This window comes from Mytilus californianus, unplaced genomic scaffold (assembly GCF_021869535.1).
Source record: "Mytilus californianus isolate M0D057914Y unplaced genomic scaffold, xbMytCali1.0.p SCAF_14, whole genome shotgun sequence".
NCBI classification, from domain to species: domain Eukaryota; kingdom Metazoa; phylum Mollusca; class Bivalvia; order Mytilida; family Mytilidae; genus Mytilus; species Mytilus californianus.
The window spans coordinates 20,683,688-20,700,276 of NW_026262626.1; the positions used below are offsets into that span (position 1 = coordinate 20,683,688).

At 32.1% G+C, this 16,589-nt stretch overlaps 1 protein-coding gene across 1 annotated transcript in view; it reads left to right on the plus strand.

Moving 5' to 3' along the window:
• Positions 1–1,915: 1,915 nt before the first annotated feature.
• Positions 1,916–16,589, plus strand: part of LOC127724921 (uncharacterized) — a 65,824-nt gene continuing 51,150 nt past the window's right edge. Inside the window, exons 1-2 of the mRNA XM_052231924.1 lie at positions 1,916–2,011; positions 16,078–16,401. Of these exons, the coding sequence (XP_052087884.1) occupies positions 16,095–16,401 (307 nt within the window). The 5' untranslated portion in view covers positions 1,916–2,011; positions 16,078–16,094. The remainder of the gene's footprint in view (positions 2,012–16,077; positions 16,402–16,589) is intronic.

A 16,589-nucleotide genomic window follows, 5' to 3' on the forward strand; every position in this document is an offset into this window, starting at 1 on the left:
AATTGTTTTATTGGTATCAATATTTATTTTGTTGTCAGTAAATTAAAAGCAAACTAAATATTATTGTTATATAATTCATATACACATTCATGGATCTACAATCTGTCGATACCTGTATCTTGGCATTACACAAGGTCGTGTTTTTCCTCTAACTGTTTATGACGTCTGTACACTAAATCCATTGGATGTTGGATGCGTACAGATTAATAATTTAGTCTTAGATGCATGATTTTTTTTATTACTTGTTAGTGGCTTTGAACTAGCTGTCAGTAACTTCGAGTACTCTCAGATCAGTACTTAGAATCTTTTTGTTGTTGGGATATACAAGTACCCGGCCACGTCCACTCTGTGTTTTTGTTAGATGTATGTTATTTGTATCTATCTGATGAGTTAAGCCTTTTTCAACTGATTTTTATAGTTCGTTCTTATGTTGTACTGTTACACCACTGTCCCAGGTTATGGGGGGATCCCGCTAACATGTTTAACCCCGCCACATTCTGTATGAATGTGTCTGTCCCAAGTCAGGAGCCTGTAATTCAGTGGTTGTCAATTGTTGAAGTGTTACATATTTGTTTTTCGTTCATTTTTTGTATATAAATTAGGCCGTTAGTTTTCTCGTTTGAATTGTTTTACATTTGTACGTCATTTCGGGGCCTTTTATAGCTGACTATGCGATATGGGCTTTGCTTATTGTTGAAGGCCGTACGGTGACCTATAGTTGTTAATTACTATGTCATTTTGTCACTTGTGGAGAGTTGCCTCATTGGCAATCATATCACATCTTCTTTTTTATATTCGCTACATGTACACTCGGTGATATTTTAAAAATTTTATATGGAATTACACTCCTTTCAAAATCGAGGGTCCGCCCCAAAAGGTAAGAGTACTTTTGAACTGTGCAGTATATCTGAGGTAGTAAATGCACACATTTGCTGTGCATTATCCAGATTATAGCACAGTAAGAACAAAGAGATTTTACTCATGTCATGTGTTAAGTATCCATAGGACAGTATGGCTCGCTTAAAATATCAAATTTTCATGTTCATTGAATCGCAAATTATGGTTCAAATTCCTAATTTGGCATACATTTCAAAAAGAACATGTCATAATGAACATGTGTAGATTCAAGTTGACATGAACACAACTCCATTGTAATTTAATCTATCTTAACAAACAGAATAAACCTAGTATCGGACGGACGGACTGACGGACGGCAGCACAGACCAGAAAAGATTATGCCCCACTACCGTAGGCGGTACATAAAAATCCTAGTCACAAAGGTAAGAATGGCCAATTTTGTTTGAGGCTGATATTCAGACGATCCCCAGTAACAGCTATTCTAATTTCAATGTTCCCTCATTGTTGCACGTGACAAGAAGCCTTGATATTAGAACAGGCTCTGTAGCATAGCTGACGCACCTAAGCCTCACATTTAACAAAACAAGTTGACTAATTGCAACTAATGCACGAAGATACCAATGTAAATGACGAGTAATTTTTTCAAAGTTGAATGGAATATTCGGTGTCTTCGGCTATGCACATATCTCGTCAGGAAGATTTTCTATAGGTCGTTCCTCAAAATACAGATTTTGTTTCGTTTCGTTGTGTTTCGTTTCTCAATTTACATGTTTCGTTTCGTTTCGCTGTGTTTCGTTTCGTTTCGCCATGTTTCGTTTCGTTTCGCTCTGTTTCGTTTCGTTTCGCTCTGTTTCGTTTCGTTTCGCTCTGTTTCGTTTCTGTTCCGTTTCTCACTTTACCGGGACCCCAAGAAAAGATAGTCACGTAAGCCTGTGACATATTTTACCCAGTGTCAGCCAAAATATATCTACTTTCTACTTTCACTTTTAGATATTTCCCGGGAAATCACTCACGTGATCCGTAACCACCAATGGAAAATGTAGTTTCGTTTCAGGATTGAAAAATTCCAAGCTAAAAGACTTGGAAACCCAATGCTTTTATATAAACAATAAACGCAGAAGATGTAAAAACTTGATTGGACCTTAAACTGTTGGTAAGTGTGTCTACTTCAAGCATGAACCCTTGCTAATGATGGACAGATGGATTAATTAGTGATACAGGTACTAAATCTCGATCTTGAAAGAAGGTTGGGGAGGAAAAAATATTATTTTGGAAAAATTAATTTAATTATCAATGATCATCAATAGAGGATCATAGATGTCACAACAATAGTGATTCCAATACATTTTTATATAAAGGCAAATATTTGCTGTGTTATGTGTAAGACATGTCTATGTAATTCACAAAATTAATTCCACTTTCACTTTTATTTCTGAATTTTTGAAAATCCTCACAGCCTGATTCTAACCTAACTGAGAAATAATATTGCAGTACCCATGTGTTGATTTAAATATAAGGTCCTTTGAGTTGGAAAATTTGTATATGATTTATATACCTCATATAGAAGAGTCTGCATCTGTAGACTGACCCTGCTTTCATGATATTCATATATTCATGAATTAGGAAGAATATTCATGGATATTCATGAATATTCCAGTTTTATTCATGGGTTCTATTCCAGTGTCAAAATTATTCATGAATAAGAAGCATGAATAAACTGGAATATACATGAATTCTTAATAACTGTATGAAGACAACCAAAAAGAATTGTTAAAATGCCTAAAGCTTACTATAATGAAGTTTTTTTCTTTCTAAAACTAATTTGGGGACAAAAGAAACCTTTTTTTGGGACATGAATAAACATGAATAAACTTGAATGTATGGACTTAGAATTTTTCTCATACATATAACATGAATAAGGATGAATAATGATGAATGAAATTTGGACTTAAAATATTTCTCGATTGTGTGACAAACATGAATAAGCATGAATAAAGCTGCATGATAATGACTCAGAATTATGTGTGACCAACTGCATTATATTACCAATGAAAAATGTAATTTGTTCTAGGATTTTGTTTATTTTGACTTTTTTTTTTTTTGGCTGAGGAAATTATGTTCAATAATTGGATGAAAAAATCATGAATATTTCATGTGACATCAAGCCCTTATGTTTGATTTTTTCAATGACCCTACCCTTAAACTGCTGCGACTGTTTTCACAAAAATTCTTACTTTCACAAAAAATCTTACGATTAAAATTGATCGTAAGTTATACTGAAATGTGTATGACTTACAAGTATTTTTACTCTTAAGATTTTTTGTGAAAAGAGCCGCTGCTTTGTAAAATTGGATGCCCTTTTTATAATGCCTCTCCCCCACCTGCTGCTTTCTAAAAATGACAGATGTCCTCTGTTAAAGAAAAATTTGAATTATTATTTTAATGCACTTGCTAGATCAATTAATGGAAGTAAAGATGAAAAAAATAATTTTCAAAACATTTATATTTTAAGTGCTTTCAGGTTAAAAATAATTAAAAGTAATATTCTGATATGCATTTGCATTCAATTTGTTTTATTTTTTTTTTTAGAAAAAAACCCAATAAATTTAAGGAATATATTGTGAAAAAGGTGATAAAAAACGGGAGGTAACTGAAACATTTTTGAAATACACAAATTATTTATGAAATAAAGCAAAGGTTATTGGTGTTAATTAACAATGTGTTTGACACCAAAGCTGTCAGGTGAAGCCCTGCACTTAATGGGTCACTTAATTTGACAGTTTACACAGCTAGCTGAACTTCCTTTTCATGGAAGAATTACGAATTTCAGTTTGTCAGTATTTCAAAGTCAGAAAAATGCACAGATTTTCGCGATAAAAACAACAGGGCGCCCGAGAAACACCAACGGCTGTTTTGCCAGACAAGCTGGATCGTTTCTGATTTTCTGCCTGTTGTCCGGCATTTAAATAACTTAGAAACATTATCAGATCAATGATAGGCCAATGATCGACATCGTAAAACCTTGGTTTCTCAACTTATGTAAAATGTAAACAAGTCATGACCACGTGTTTTTTTTTGTAATTGTACTGAACAGTCCGACCCTAGAAAATACCGTCCTAGATAATGCAGCCACTAGTTCATCCTTATGCACCCTGTGCCGATTAAATTAAAGTTGTTTTTTCTTATTTTTAAAAACTGGCCCGTAATAAATACTTTTATTGTCACCTCGACGTTAGCGTACTCGATAAAAACGTCATGAAAATGTGATTACGCTGTTGCAGAACAAATCAACATAGAAAATCCCATGAAGACGTTTTCAGATAAGTGTATTAAAAATTTAATTTAACATGTGTATATAATGAGATTATAAAATATAATTTATTGAGGAACTATGATTTTTTTATGGTTTTTATTTGAGCAAATCAACATCAGAAAGTCTGAAAGCATAAACTGAAAATATATTTATTTTTAACAATTGAATAATCTTGTTGTCACATAACAGGCATCACTGGTAGATATGTAAATAATTAATTGAATTTTGTGAATGGTTATTTGGTGAAAATAATAAGTCGCTAGTTTTTTTTATCTTCAGGGGATAAAAAAGGGGGAGGGTATTTAATTTGATTCCAAATGGCTTCCAATGTATACTGTATAATCATGCAATAATATTTCTATTGAATTTATTGCTTCAAAACGTCTAGAACAATTGATTCTTTGTGTATTTTTCGATACTTTTAGGGGATTAAATGATTAAATGGAGCTGCCAATTTTGAAAGTAAACGGATTGCATGCATGCAGATTCCAGTTACCTTTACTTAGCAATACTAGTTGGAAGTACAGAGACAGCAAATGTAATTACAGAAAGGAGGAGAACTTCACATGTATCCTTTATATCTGACACACAATTTTAATATTATAAACTGAACAGCGAGCATCATTAAGCCATGGTGAACAATGCATATCTAAATACAATATGGCAGGAGGGGGTGTGGAGGGGTACCATTTTAATGGGTAATTTAACAATATAAGCAGCCGTTAAAAATGGCAAACAAGTTTGCTAGTAGTACTAGTATCTAATTTTGATGGAAGTTTAAGGATCTGACATTAAATACGTCAAGTAATTTTTTTTTTAAATGGGAACTTGACAGCCATTGGAATAAGATATTATATAAACATGGCCAATACAAATACTCATTATTTATTACAATACATCTTGCTGTAATAAATTAATTAGTCAATGTACAGTCAGGGATATAACTCTATAGGGTTATTACAGAAAAATAACATACATTTGTTATTGTGGACTAAAAAATCAAAGAACTGTGATAACATATGTATGTTACATGTTTCAAAGGGACAATATACATCATTAGTTTAGTTAAAATGTATAAAAGTTCTATTGATATTACTTTTGTCTATATATATACTTAACTATTGAAAGATATAACAGTTCATAGTTTGCCAATTTTGCATAGTACACCTATATGTTATTACAGAAAAAATACGCCTGTAATAACTAAAGGGTGTTATCACAGCTTCTCTATATCACTTCAAAGCATTTGCTCAGACATACATCATGCTTAATTACAATGTATTTTAATTTATTGTAAGAAATAATGACCAGAGCATGTAATGAGGTTCTGCGCAAGTTTCTCAGTAATTCCCAAGTGTCTTATATAATAAGTTACATTCCTTTAATAACCTAGCCTTGTTATCACAGCTAAGTTTATCCCTTAATAGCCTCGTCTCATTGATTTACCATGGTTAATCAAAAATGAATTAATTTAATTAAAAAATTAGTTATCAAGGCTATGCATTTAGTTTCTGCGCAAAGTCTCTAGAGTTCCCTAGAGCCCACTATAAAATAAATAATTTTACAAATAACAAACATATGTTATTACAGATTTAGAAAATTTAAGGAATAAAGAGTAGACAACTCATGAAAGTATCTGTAATAACACACGCAAGTTATTTTCTGTAATAACCCTATAGAGTTATATCTTTGACTGATGTAAATCATACTGCAATGTTTATATATACGTGACAGATTTGATACAACAAAGGCAATCGTCTACCTTATAATGAGGAATATGGATTTAAACTAATAAAAGAAAATATTTGCAAAAGAACAAATTTGTGTATTAAAAATAGATTTTACTCAATTTTTTTAATTCTTTATAGAATACATGCAAGACATTGGTCCTGAACTAAGGACATTCTCAGGATATTCACACGATTATCCCAGGGCCAACTTAATGCAAGAAAATCTGTAAATCCTGACATCAGGATAATTTCCTGAGACCAGGACCTGATGAATCCTGAGCACAGGATTATCACAAGATTCTTTACTATGATATTTATGGTCTGGATGGTCTCTGGATATCCCTGGAATATCCTTGTTCCAATACCGTCCCATGTTTAACCCTATCTCAGGATAAGGATTATCTGTAGTTGCCCTGGGATTTTTCCCAAGATTATCCTGAGATATCCATTTTCGCAAGGGTCAGACACCGTCACCGTCACCAGGGGCATAAAGTGATTTTCTTAAAATGTCATTTAATATTTTATATCAAGAATGCAAAAATAGCAAAATATATTTAGAACTGCATTATAAAGGTCAAATCCTGAATTCCTGCAAAAATAAAAGCCCGAGAAAGACCTTCTGCCCCTCATATTCGTATTCATGGTATTCTAAATTTATTTCTACATTCAATATTCAATAACATCTATTTCGCATTTATGGTTATTCTAGAATATTCAAGGATATTTCACATTCATGCATATGGTTATTCTAAAATATTCAAGGATATTTCACATTCATGGTTATTCGAGAATATTCAAGGATATTTCACATTCATGGTTATTCTAAAATATTAATGGATACTTCACATTCATGGTTATTCTAGAATATTCAACCATTCAATATTCATGGACATCTTATTTCACAGTAATGGTTAATCCTTAAGTCAGTATTCCAGTTATTCAATACTCATGGACATCCTTTTTCACATTCAAGAATATTCTGTAGATAAATATTCATGTTAATTCTTGGTTATTCGGTTCATACAATATTCATGTATATTCAAGGTGCCATTTAACATTCATGAATATCCATGAATTGTAACCTTGAATATTCATATTCATGAATGTTCTAGAATTATTCAGGAATATTCATGAATAATTCCAGTTCATGAAAGCAGGGGATCTCCATTTCTGTATAATTAATTCTTTAATTTTTGATGCCATTTTTCTCTATTCTTTATTTTGTTGGCCTATTTTTCTCTATTCTTTTAATTTTTTGCCCCATTGATTTTTCTGCAGGATGTAGGAGGGTGTGAGGGGTTTACAGAATAGAGAATAGTGGGCAAAAAAATAAAAGAATAAATTTAATGGGCAAAAAAAAAAAAAAAAAAAAAAAATAATGGTACGTGTGCTAAAATATAGAGAATAATTGTGTAAAAGTAAAGAATAAGGTAAAATAATACTGAGAAATACCGAAATGAATGATTAACAGAATAATTAATGAAATTGTGCGTTTTCTGCACAAACAATATATTATTGATACATGTGATAATTGACAATAGAGTAAGTAGATCATTTGGTATAAAATATCGAAATTGCCATTGATCTCAGCTATGCCAATTCTATAAATTTGTAAGCATCAGTATTTTTCCTCTGTAAAACATGATCTTGCACAAGTTAAAAAAAAATCTCCAGGAATCAGTTTGTCAGCTAGTGCAAACAAAATTATTCCTACATCCTTCTCCTGCATAATAAGAATGTGTCAGCAATGATTACATATTACATAACAACACCGAAAAAGCAGTTTGAAACAGGGTTTAGACCAGGATAACTATTGACAATAAAAAGCACTGCAATAGACAAATGATAGAAGGGAATTCCAGAGACAAAAAGTCTCTTTTTGCTTGCATGATTCCTCTGAGTTTTGATAAAATAAAAAAAGCAACAACAAAAAAACTGCAAAATTCCTCACTTACTGTAGCATTAAAAGACATAGCATGACCATTTTCTTCATATATTGGAGCCATGGCTAAAGATAGAACATAGGGGTAAAATGTAGATTTTGGCATATATCTCTGAAACCAAAGCATTTAGAGCAAATCTGACATTGGTAAAAGAGTTCATCAGGTCAAGATATATCTGCCCTGAAATTTTCAGACAAATCTGATTTAATTTAATCAGACAACCCATTGTTGGGTTGCTGCCCATGAATTGGTAATTTTAAGAAAATTTTGCAGTTTTTTGTTATTATCAATATTATTATAGATAGAGATAAACTGTAAACGGCAATAATGTACAGCAAAGTAAGATCTACAAATAAGTCAACATGACCAAAATGTTCAATTGACCCCTTAAGGAGTTATTGCCCTTTATAGTCATTTTTTAACAATTTTTTGTACATTTTTGTAATCTTTTATATATACAAAAATCTTTTCCTCTGAAACTACTGAGACAAATTTAACCAAACTTGGCCACAATCATCATTAGGGTAGCTAGTTTAAAAAAATGTGTCCGATGACCCCGCTTACCAACCAACATGGCCGACATGGCTAAAAATAGAACATGGTAAAATGCAAGTTTTGTCTATTATTTTTTGAACTGTTATACATGTTATAAATAGAGAAAATCTGAAAGGAGCAAAAGTGTTCAGAATAATGAGCTCTACCAATTTTCAAAATATGTCAAAACTGTTAGACAAATTCTTATAGGAGTTATTGCCCATAAATGACAAATTTTACCATTTTTTTCAATTTTGCCTATTATCATGAAAACTATGATACTTAGAGAGAAACATTTTGTTTCTGTTATGCCTGATATCATTTAAATTGTAATAGATAAATAAACACTTTATATCACAAAAAATGATCAGCAAGGCAAGATCTATTAAAAAGTCAACTTTTGACGATATAGTTAATAGACTGTCACTCTTCATAGGAGTGATTGACCTTGAATGAAGTTTTTTTAAACCCTCTTTTGAGCAAAAACTAAAGAAGATAGAGACTAAACAGACTAAAAGATCAGTAATACAAGATCCACAAAATAGAGATTTTTGTCATGAAGTCTATTCTCGTCTACAATGTTGGAGAGTGTCCTTTGTTTGATATGCACATAGACCAAGGTGAGCGACACAGGCTCTTTTAAATAGAGCCTCTAGTTATATTTACAACAAAAGTAAAATACTGGTACAAGTATTTGATAATATCTGTAGAAGCCTTATAAAGCATATATATTACATCATATACCCCTATAAAGGATGTTATGACTAAGTCTTGTAAGTTTAATTAAGGTCTCTAGTTTTTAGCATTAATTTGTCCCTTGTTTGCAATTGTTTCTTATTATTGTCCCCTGGTTGTCTTTGCTTTTCTGTTCTTCTGGACTGACACTTTTGTTTTGATCTTTGTTTAATGTATAACTCCAATTGCTTCTGACGAACTCTTTTGAGAGTATTTTAAATGTTATGAAATAATATGAAAGAAAGACTGCTTACCCTTCTGAAGCTCGGCAGATCACCCACGGTTTCTGTTGGGTTTTGTGTTGCTCAGTCATGTTGTCAGTCTTTAGTTGTTTATGTTGTATTTTTTAAACTTAGTTGTCTTTTGGTTGTTTTTTGTTTTTTGCCATGACATTGTCAGTTCGTTTCGACTTATGAGTTAGAATGCCCCTTTGGTAACTTCTGTCGATTATGAGGCATCAATTGTACCAAAATGATTGTATTTAAGGAGATCCTGATTTGTTGTTTCAAATATCAAAATATACCCCAAAAAATAAAAGGCACTATCCTGAAATATTCCAGATCCTCCATAACTATTCAGGATCTCCATAATTCGATTTTATGATATCCTGCAATATTTCAGGACATTTACAATTCGATTCAGGACCTCTATTATTCCTCAAATAGAAATGTGGAGGTCCCGAAATATTTCGTGAGGTCATCAATGATTTATCATGGTTATGGATAACCTGAATTTGAATTATGAAGGTCTTGAAATATTTCATAATCTCCTTAAATACAATAATTTTGACCAAACCAGTGCCTCTTAAATGATTGGGCATAAAAAAAATTCACTACACATAAATGTTAAATATATTTTGATATTCTCCGAAACAATTGATTGATAGACAATTTTTGGACAGTTAGGCTATCAAGGATAAAATCTAGTTCAGGTGATAAAATTTTTATTTTCAGAAAAAATTTTCAAATTGCCACCGCATACTTTTTTATGTGTGGTTTTTGTCGAGCCTGCAACTTTTGTCGCAGAAAGCTCGACATAGGGATAGCGATCCGGCGGCGGCGGCGGCGGCGGCGTTAGCTAACTTCTTAAAAGCTTTATATTTTAGAAGATGGAAGACCTGGGTGCTTCATACTTTGTATATGGATGCCTCATGTTACGAAGTTTCCGTCAGTCACATGTCCAATGTCCTTGACCTCATTTTCATGGTTCAGTGACTACTTGAAAAAAAAGTTCAGATTTTTTGTAATGTTAAATTCTCTCTTATTATAAGTAATAGGATAACTATATTTGGTATGTGCGTACCTTGCAAGGTCCTCAAGCCCGTCAGACAGTTTTCACTTGACCTCGACCTCATTTCATGGATCAGTGAACAAGGTTAAGTTTTCGTGGTCAAGTCCATATCTCAGATACTATAAGCAATAGGTCTAGTATATTCGGTGTATGGAAGGACTGTAAGGTGTACATGTCCAACTGGCAGGTGTCATCTGACCTTGACCTCATTTTCATGGTTCAGTGGTTATAGTTAAGTTTTTGTGTTTTGGTCTGTTTTTCTTATACTGTATGCAATAGGTCTACTATATTTGGTGTATGGAATGATTGTAAGGTGTACATGTCTAGCTGGCAGGTGTCATCTGACCTTTACCTCATTTTCATGGTTCAGTGGTCAAAGTTAAGTTTTTGAGTTTTGGTCTTTCTTTCTAATACTGCATGCAATAGGTCAGCTATATTTGGTGTATGGAATGATTGTAAGGTGTACATGTCTAGCTGGCAGGTGTCATCTTACCTTGACCTCATTTTCATGGTTCAGTGGTCAAAGTTAAGTTTTTGAGTTTTGGTCTTTTTTTCTAATACTATATGCAATAGTTCAACTATATTTGGTGTATGGAAATATTTTATGATCTATATGTCAGTCACGCAGGTTTTATTTGACCTTGACCTCATTTTCAAGGTTCATTGCTCAGTGTTAAGTTTTTGTGTTTTCGTCTGTTTTTCTTAAACTATAAGCAATAGGTCAACTATATTTGTTGTATGGAAGAATTGTTAGCTGTACATGCCTGCCTAGCATGGTTCATCTGACCTTGACCTCATTTTCATGGTTCATTGGTCAATGTTTAGTTTACTTGGTTAATGTTAAGTTTATGTGACAGTTGTAATAAAGCTTTATATTTAGGACTATCAACATAATATCAATGATTAGTAAAGAAGGCGAGACATTTCAGCGTGTGCACTCTTGTCTATCTTTATTCAGTGATTAAAATTGATAAAATTTAGCTTGCCGAACCCCAACTTTGAAAATCATAAGCGTATGCCCCACCCCCTTTTGTTTGGAAAATATATATCATTTTTTACATCAGATTAAATTCTCAAGTTTTGGGAGTTCAAACATATTCTGGCTTGCTTATATTATTTTTTAATGAGAGTTTTTGTGTGAACCCCCTGATGTTCACGCCTATATATTGGCGAGTTTTGGAAGCTTCTATGGGAAACAAGATTCTCGGAAGTCTCGAAAATTTTTGATCATTTATACAGGTAGTTATCTATGTCTTTGATATGGTCCCTCTATTGATATGTTACCACGTGACATTTTATTAATATTTCGACAACCAAATTAAAGTTCATTTGTAGATCGGAAAATAAAAAATTAAAGAATAGATTGCAGTAAGAAAGTCATTTATATATTACAACCTATTTGCTTTTGACAGCATATGCGTTTTTATTTGAAAGTGTATATAATTCATGTTTTGAGACGGTCCCTGTACGCATTGTTTGTGTAGTATTTAATACAACGTGCTATTGTCCATTGTGACAATACACCATGTACACATGGGAATAATATACTAACATTAAATTATGTCCCAGAATAAACTGATTATTTCTGAACGTTTAACATGTCATATTTGTAATTCCACCATAGCCTGAGCAAATGTCGGAATACAAGAAGAAAATGAACAAAACTATATTACTGTTAAGAATATTTATGTTAGGTCGGAAAACAGAAAGATAATTAAACAAAACGATATTGTGTCTAAAATAGTTATTTTCATTAATAGATACTAACAGACCAAGGGAACATTCATTAAAATTAATAAAGTTTAAAATGAAACTAAATTTATCATTAATAGAATATCAAATGCAACATATGAGTACCAATTATCATGATTATCATGAATTAACACAAATAAATTAGTATCTAATGTTACTGTAGAGAATGAAAAAAATAGTTGCATGGTTATAATTCACAAAAATTTTGAATCCTTGCATTTCATAATAAACGTAATTAATATTTTACAAAAATCATGATTACTACGTATACGTTACTACATGTAATTTTATACCGTTTACATATGGTTTGATAAGTCTCTGCTTATATTTTGTATAGGAATAAAATAGAAAGTTAGACTTGAAGAAGATATTGTTTGATAAAAAAAATTGCCATTTTAGTAAATACTTGACCTTTGTGTTTATTGATAGTATATTTCAAATTTCTGGAAAAGATTTATTAACAGTTAGGAATGTATGTTAATTGAATTTAATTCTTTTTTTGTTTGTTTTTAATAGTTCAAACTTATAGCATTTAAATCTTTGCAATGATTGTGCGATTTTGAAAATTGTATGCATTGTGTTGACCAGCTACCCTACAAACGTCTTGCTGTTTATTAGTCCCCTACCGACAAAGTCGAAGGGGACTTTAGGTTTGCACTCTGTCCGTCTGTCTTTCTGTCCATCCGTCTGTCCATCCGTCAGTCCGGCAACTCAGCTTTCCACACTTTTTTTCTTCGTTCTTTAAGATATTGATTTGATATTTGGTATATAGTTTTATCATGACAAGTTATAGATCAAGTTTGAATTTTGTTCCGGTCTGATGATTTAGTCCAGAGTTATGGTCCATAAAAAAACACCTTAACTAATGTTAGAGTACTATGTGAAACCATATAATCTGTACAAAGGGAGATAACTCATTTTTTAAAAGACATTCTTTGGTAAATTGTTTGAGGAATTTTGTGTCAGGTTTATGTTATTTTGTATAAACTAATTTTCTGAATGCTACATATGTATATATATTTTTTTTATTAAGTGAAATCCTTTAATTAGATGATAATCTATTTTTATTAAGGTATATATTTCATTACATTACATTGTGTAGATAAAAGTTGTTGACATTTTATAGATAAGTTACAAATCTATATTAGTTTGTGACAAATGAAAGAAAAAATATTTGGAACTATTAATTATATTTGATTGTAATTTGAAAATAGATATACATTGTATTACATCATATCTAATTTTAGAGAACTATTAATCATATCTAATGTTAGAGTGTTATAGGTTTTCCACACTTTTTTTCATCATGCTTGAAGATATTGATTGATAATTGGTATATAGTTTTATCATGACAAGTTACAGATCAAGTTCAAATTTTTGTTTCGGTCTGATAATTTTGTGCAGAGTTATGGTCCTTGGACTTTAAAAAATTCACTCATATATTCAGTTTTCCACACTGTTTTTAGTCATGCTTGAAGATATTGACTTGATATTTTATTTTTGTTAACACCATGACAAGTTATAGAACAAGTTAACATTTTGTTCCAGTATAATGAATTTTTACCCGGTAGGGGACTATGTATTGCCATGCAATACTCTCAGGATGCTTGTTTACATAATATTACTTATTATTACACCCTGTTCACACGCCTGTTCACACGACATAATAAAATCGGATTTAAAATCTGGTTTGACAATATTGGTTTGCTTTGACACAAATTCTGGATTTAATGGAAGAGAATCCTGCGTCAACCACTTGAGGTAGGCAGCTTGACACCCGAATTCAACTAACATTAAATTTGAACCTAGAATAAATATACGTGATTGCTTTTCTTTTTTTAAAGAAAGCAACTTGTTTTTATACCACCGCAAAAATTTTTGCGGTCGTATATAGGTATGACTTTGGTGTCGTCTGAAGACACATTGGTTTTCGCTCAATAACTTTAGTTTAAGTGAATGGATCTCTATGAAATTATACCATAAGGTTCAATACCACAAAAGGAAGGTTGGGATTGATTTTGGGGGTTATGGTACCAACAGTTAAAGAAAAAGGGGCCAAAAATAAGCATTTTTGTAACTTCCAGACAATAACTTGTGTGTTAGTGTATGGGGTTAAAATGTTCATCAGGTCAACATGACCAAAATTGTCAATTGACCCCTTAAGGAGTTATTGCCCTTTAAAGTCCGTTTTTCACTATTTTTCGTAAATTATTTTAATCTTTTACAAAAATATTCTCCTCTTAATCTACTTGCCCAAATGGAATTAAACTTAGCCACAATTATTATTAGAGTATATTGATTGAAAAATGTATCTGATGACCCTGCTCTACAACCAACATGGTCCCCATTGGTAAAAATAGAACATAGGGGTTTACTATAGAAGTCTACGGGAAAAATGTAAAAAAACAATTTCAAATGGTCACAACTTGAAAACTAATTTAAACAATGATAAGGTATTGTAAGACTACAATGGGATGACTTGATTTTTTTTCCAGGGGGTATAATTTTTTCAGGGGGGCTAATAATTTCTCCTTGATATGATCCATTTTCAGAATTATTCAGTGTTACTTTTTCTATAAACCATTATATCTTTTCTTTCAGCATAAGTTATTTTCTGCAATTTATTGGTAATTTTTGTGAATCTTTTTCAAAAATCTTCTGCTTTTAATTTAACTACTGGGCCAAATTAAACCAAACTTGGCCTCAATCATTATTGGGGTATCTATATGATTTTAACCTTATTTTAAATGATTTCCAAAACCACAGAAGATACAGGTGAGCGACACAGGCTCTTGAGAGCCTCTAGTTTACTTATATTAGTAAAATACATCTGAACATGCTGAATGTCTAAGAGATATAACTCTACCTTCAAAATAGTTTACCTGTACCAGTAAAAAAAAAAACATTTGTATAAGTATAACCCCATCACAACACATTACCTCTGAAAATCATGCAAGGATAATAAAATAAACATTGTTAAATGTCGCATGATAAAAGAATTGAGGCTGGGAGGAAGTGATTTTATATGCCCCCGCCGTAGCGGAGGAGGCATTAAGTTTTACCCTTGTCCATCCGTACATCCCAAAATTGGTTTCCATTCTCTTACTTTAGTTTGCCTCTATCAAATGTTATGAAACTTATACACAATGCTTATTACCACAAAACACAGATCAAGTTTTACAGTTCTGGAATTATGTCCCTTTATTAAGTGAAATGCAAGCTGGGGCATCATCTGTGTCCCATGGACACATTCCCCATTTATTTTTTTTCAATTTATATTTTTTTTCACCAGGAGTCTAATTTTGACATAATATGACTCTAATAGAGAATAAAAGGAATGGTGCGATAAGTTAGGGTAAGGGGTGGTTAAAAATAAGGTTTGTAAGGCGATAATTGTATCTGAAATTTAATCTTTCAAACATACTTCAGGTACATGATTATTGAATTGAAACAGTTTGTTAGTGGCTAAGAGTAAATAAGAAAATAATGAGTTATACTGCCTCCTTTGAGCCTCTTATTTGTAAAAATTAAAATAAGGTTTTAAAGAATGAACTGCATTTCAGTATAGATGTCCAGTCTTAAAGTGGATGTTATGTCTGGTGCCACAATCTCTGCTTGTTAAAGAACCCTTGCAACAACTCTTGAGTTATCTATTGGTGGCCTGCTGATTGGAGAAATTTCTTCCACTATCCATTTTAAAACTATAATTTCCCGCTCTTCATTGAGGTCACCCTTACTACTGTATTATTTGATGATTTGTTCTCATCCTTAATATGCATGAATTATTTGCCACTGGATGTTAAGAAAGCAACAGTCTATCTAGTAATTCAAGAAAGCATGGGAAGAAGAATAAATAAAGCATTGAGAAGGGTTTGAAAAAAAGAAATTAAAAGAAAGATATTTATGAGTTCCATTTTTTCAGGTGGAAGGTGCTTTAAGATGAAATGCACAAATGAATCCTGTGGAGGCGAGTTTCCTGCAGGAGCAAGATTCTGTACAGGATGTGGTATGGAAGTACAGACAACAGTTCCTGTTAAGTCAACACTATGTCCGTCTTGTAATAACATTGTTATGGAAGGATACAAATTCTGTTACAGCTGTGGAGTGAAAATTGACCCTGCACTATTTATAAACAGAGTTTGCTCTGGTACTAAAGATGATGGACAGAAATGTAACACAGTGTTGACTTTTGGTTCCAGGTTTTGTCAGTCTTGTGGTACACCTCAAGACACACCTAATACTAGCAGTAAGTTTAGAACTTCACTGGTTATGGGGCCAAGTTTTATACTACCGGTTTTAACAAAATTTTATCAGACAATTATTAACATGATTAAAAAAAAGTTGTTTCTCTTTTTTTCCCCTCACTCAGCCCTTACGAAATTATAAGGTGTATTACGCCTGGAAATCTGGCGTAAACCAGGCGTAAGTGGTAGT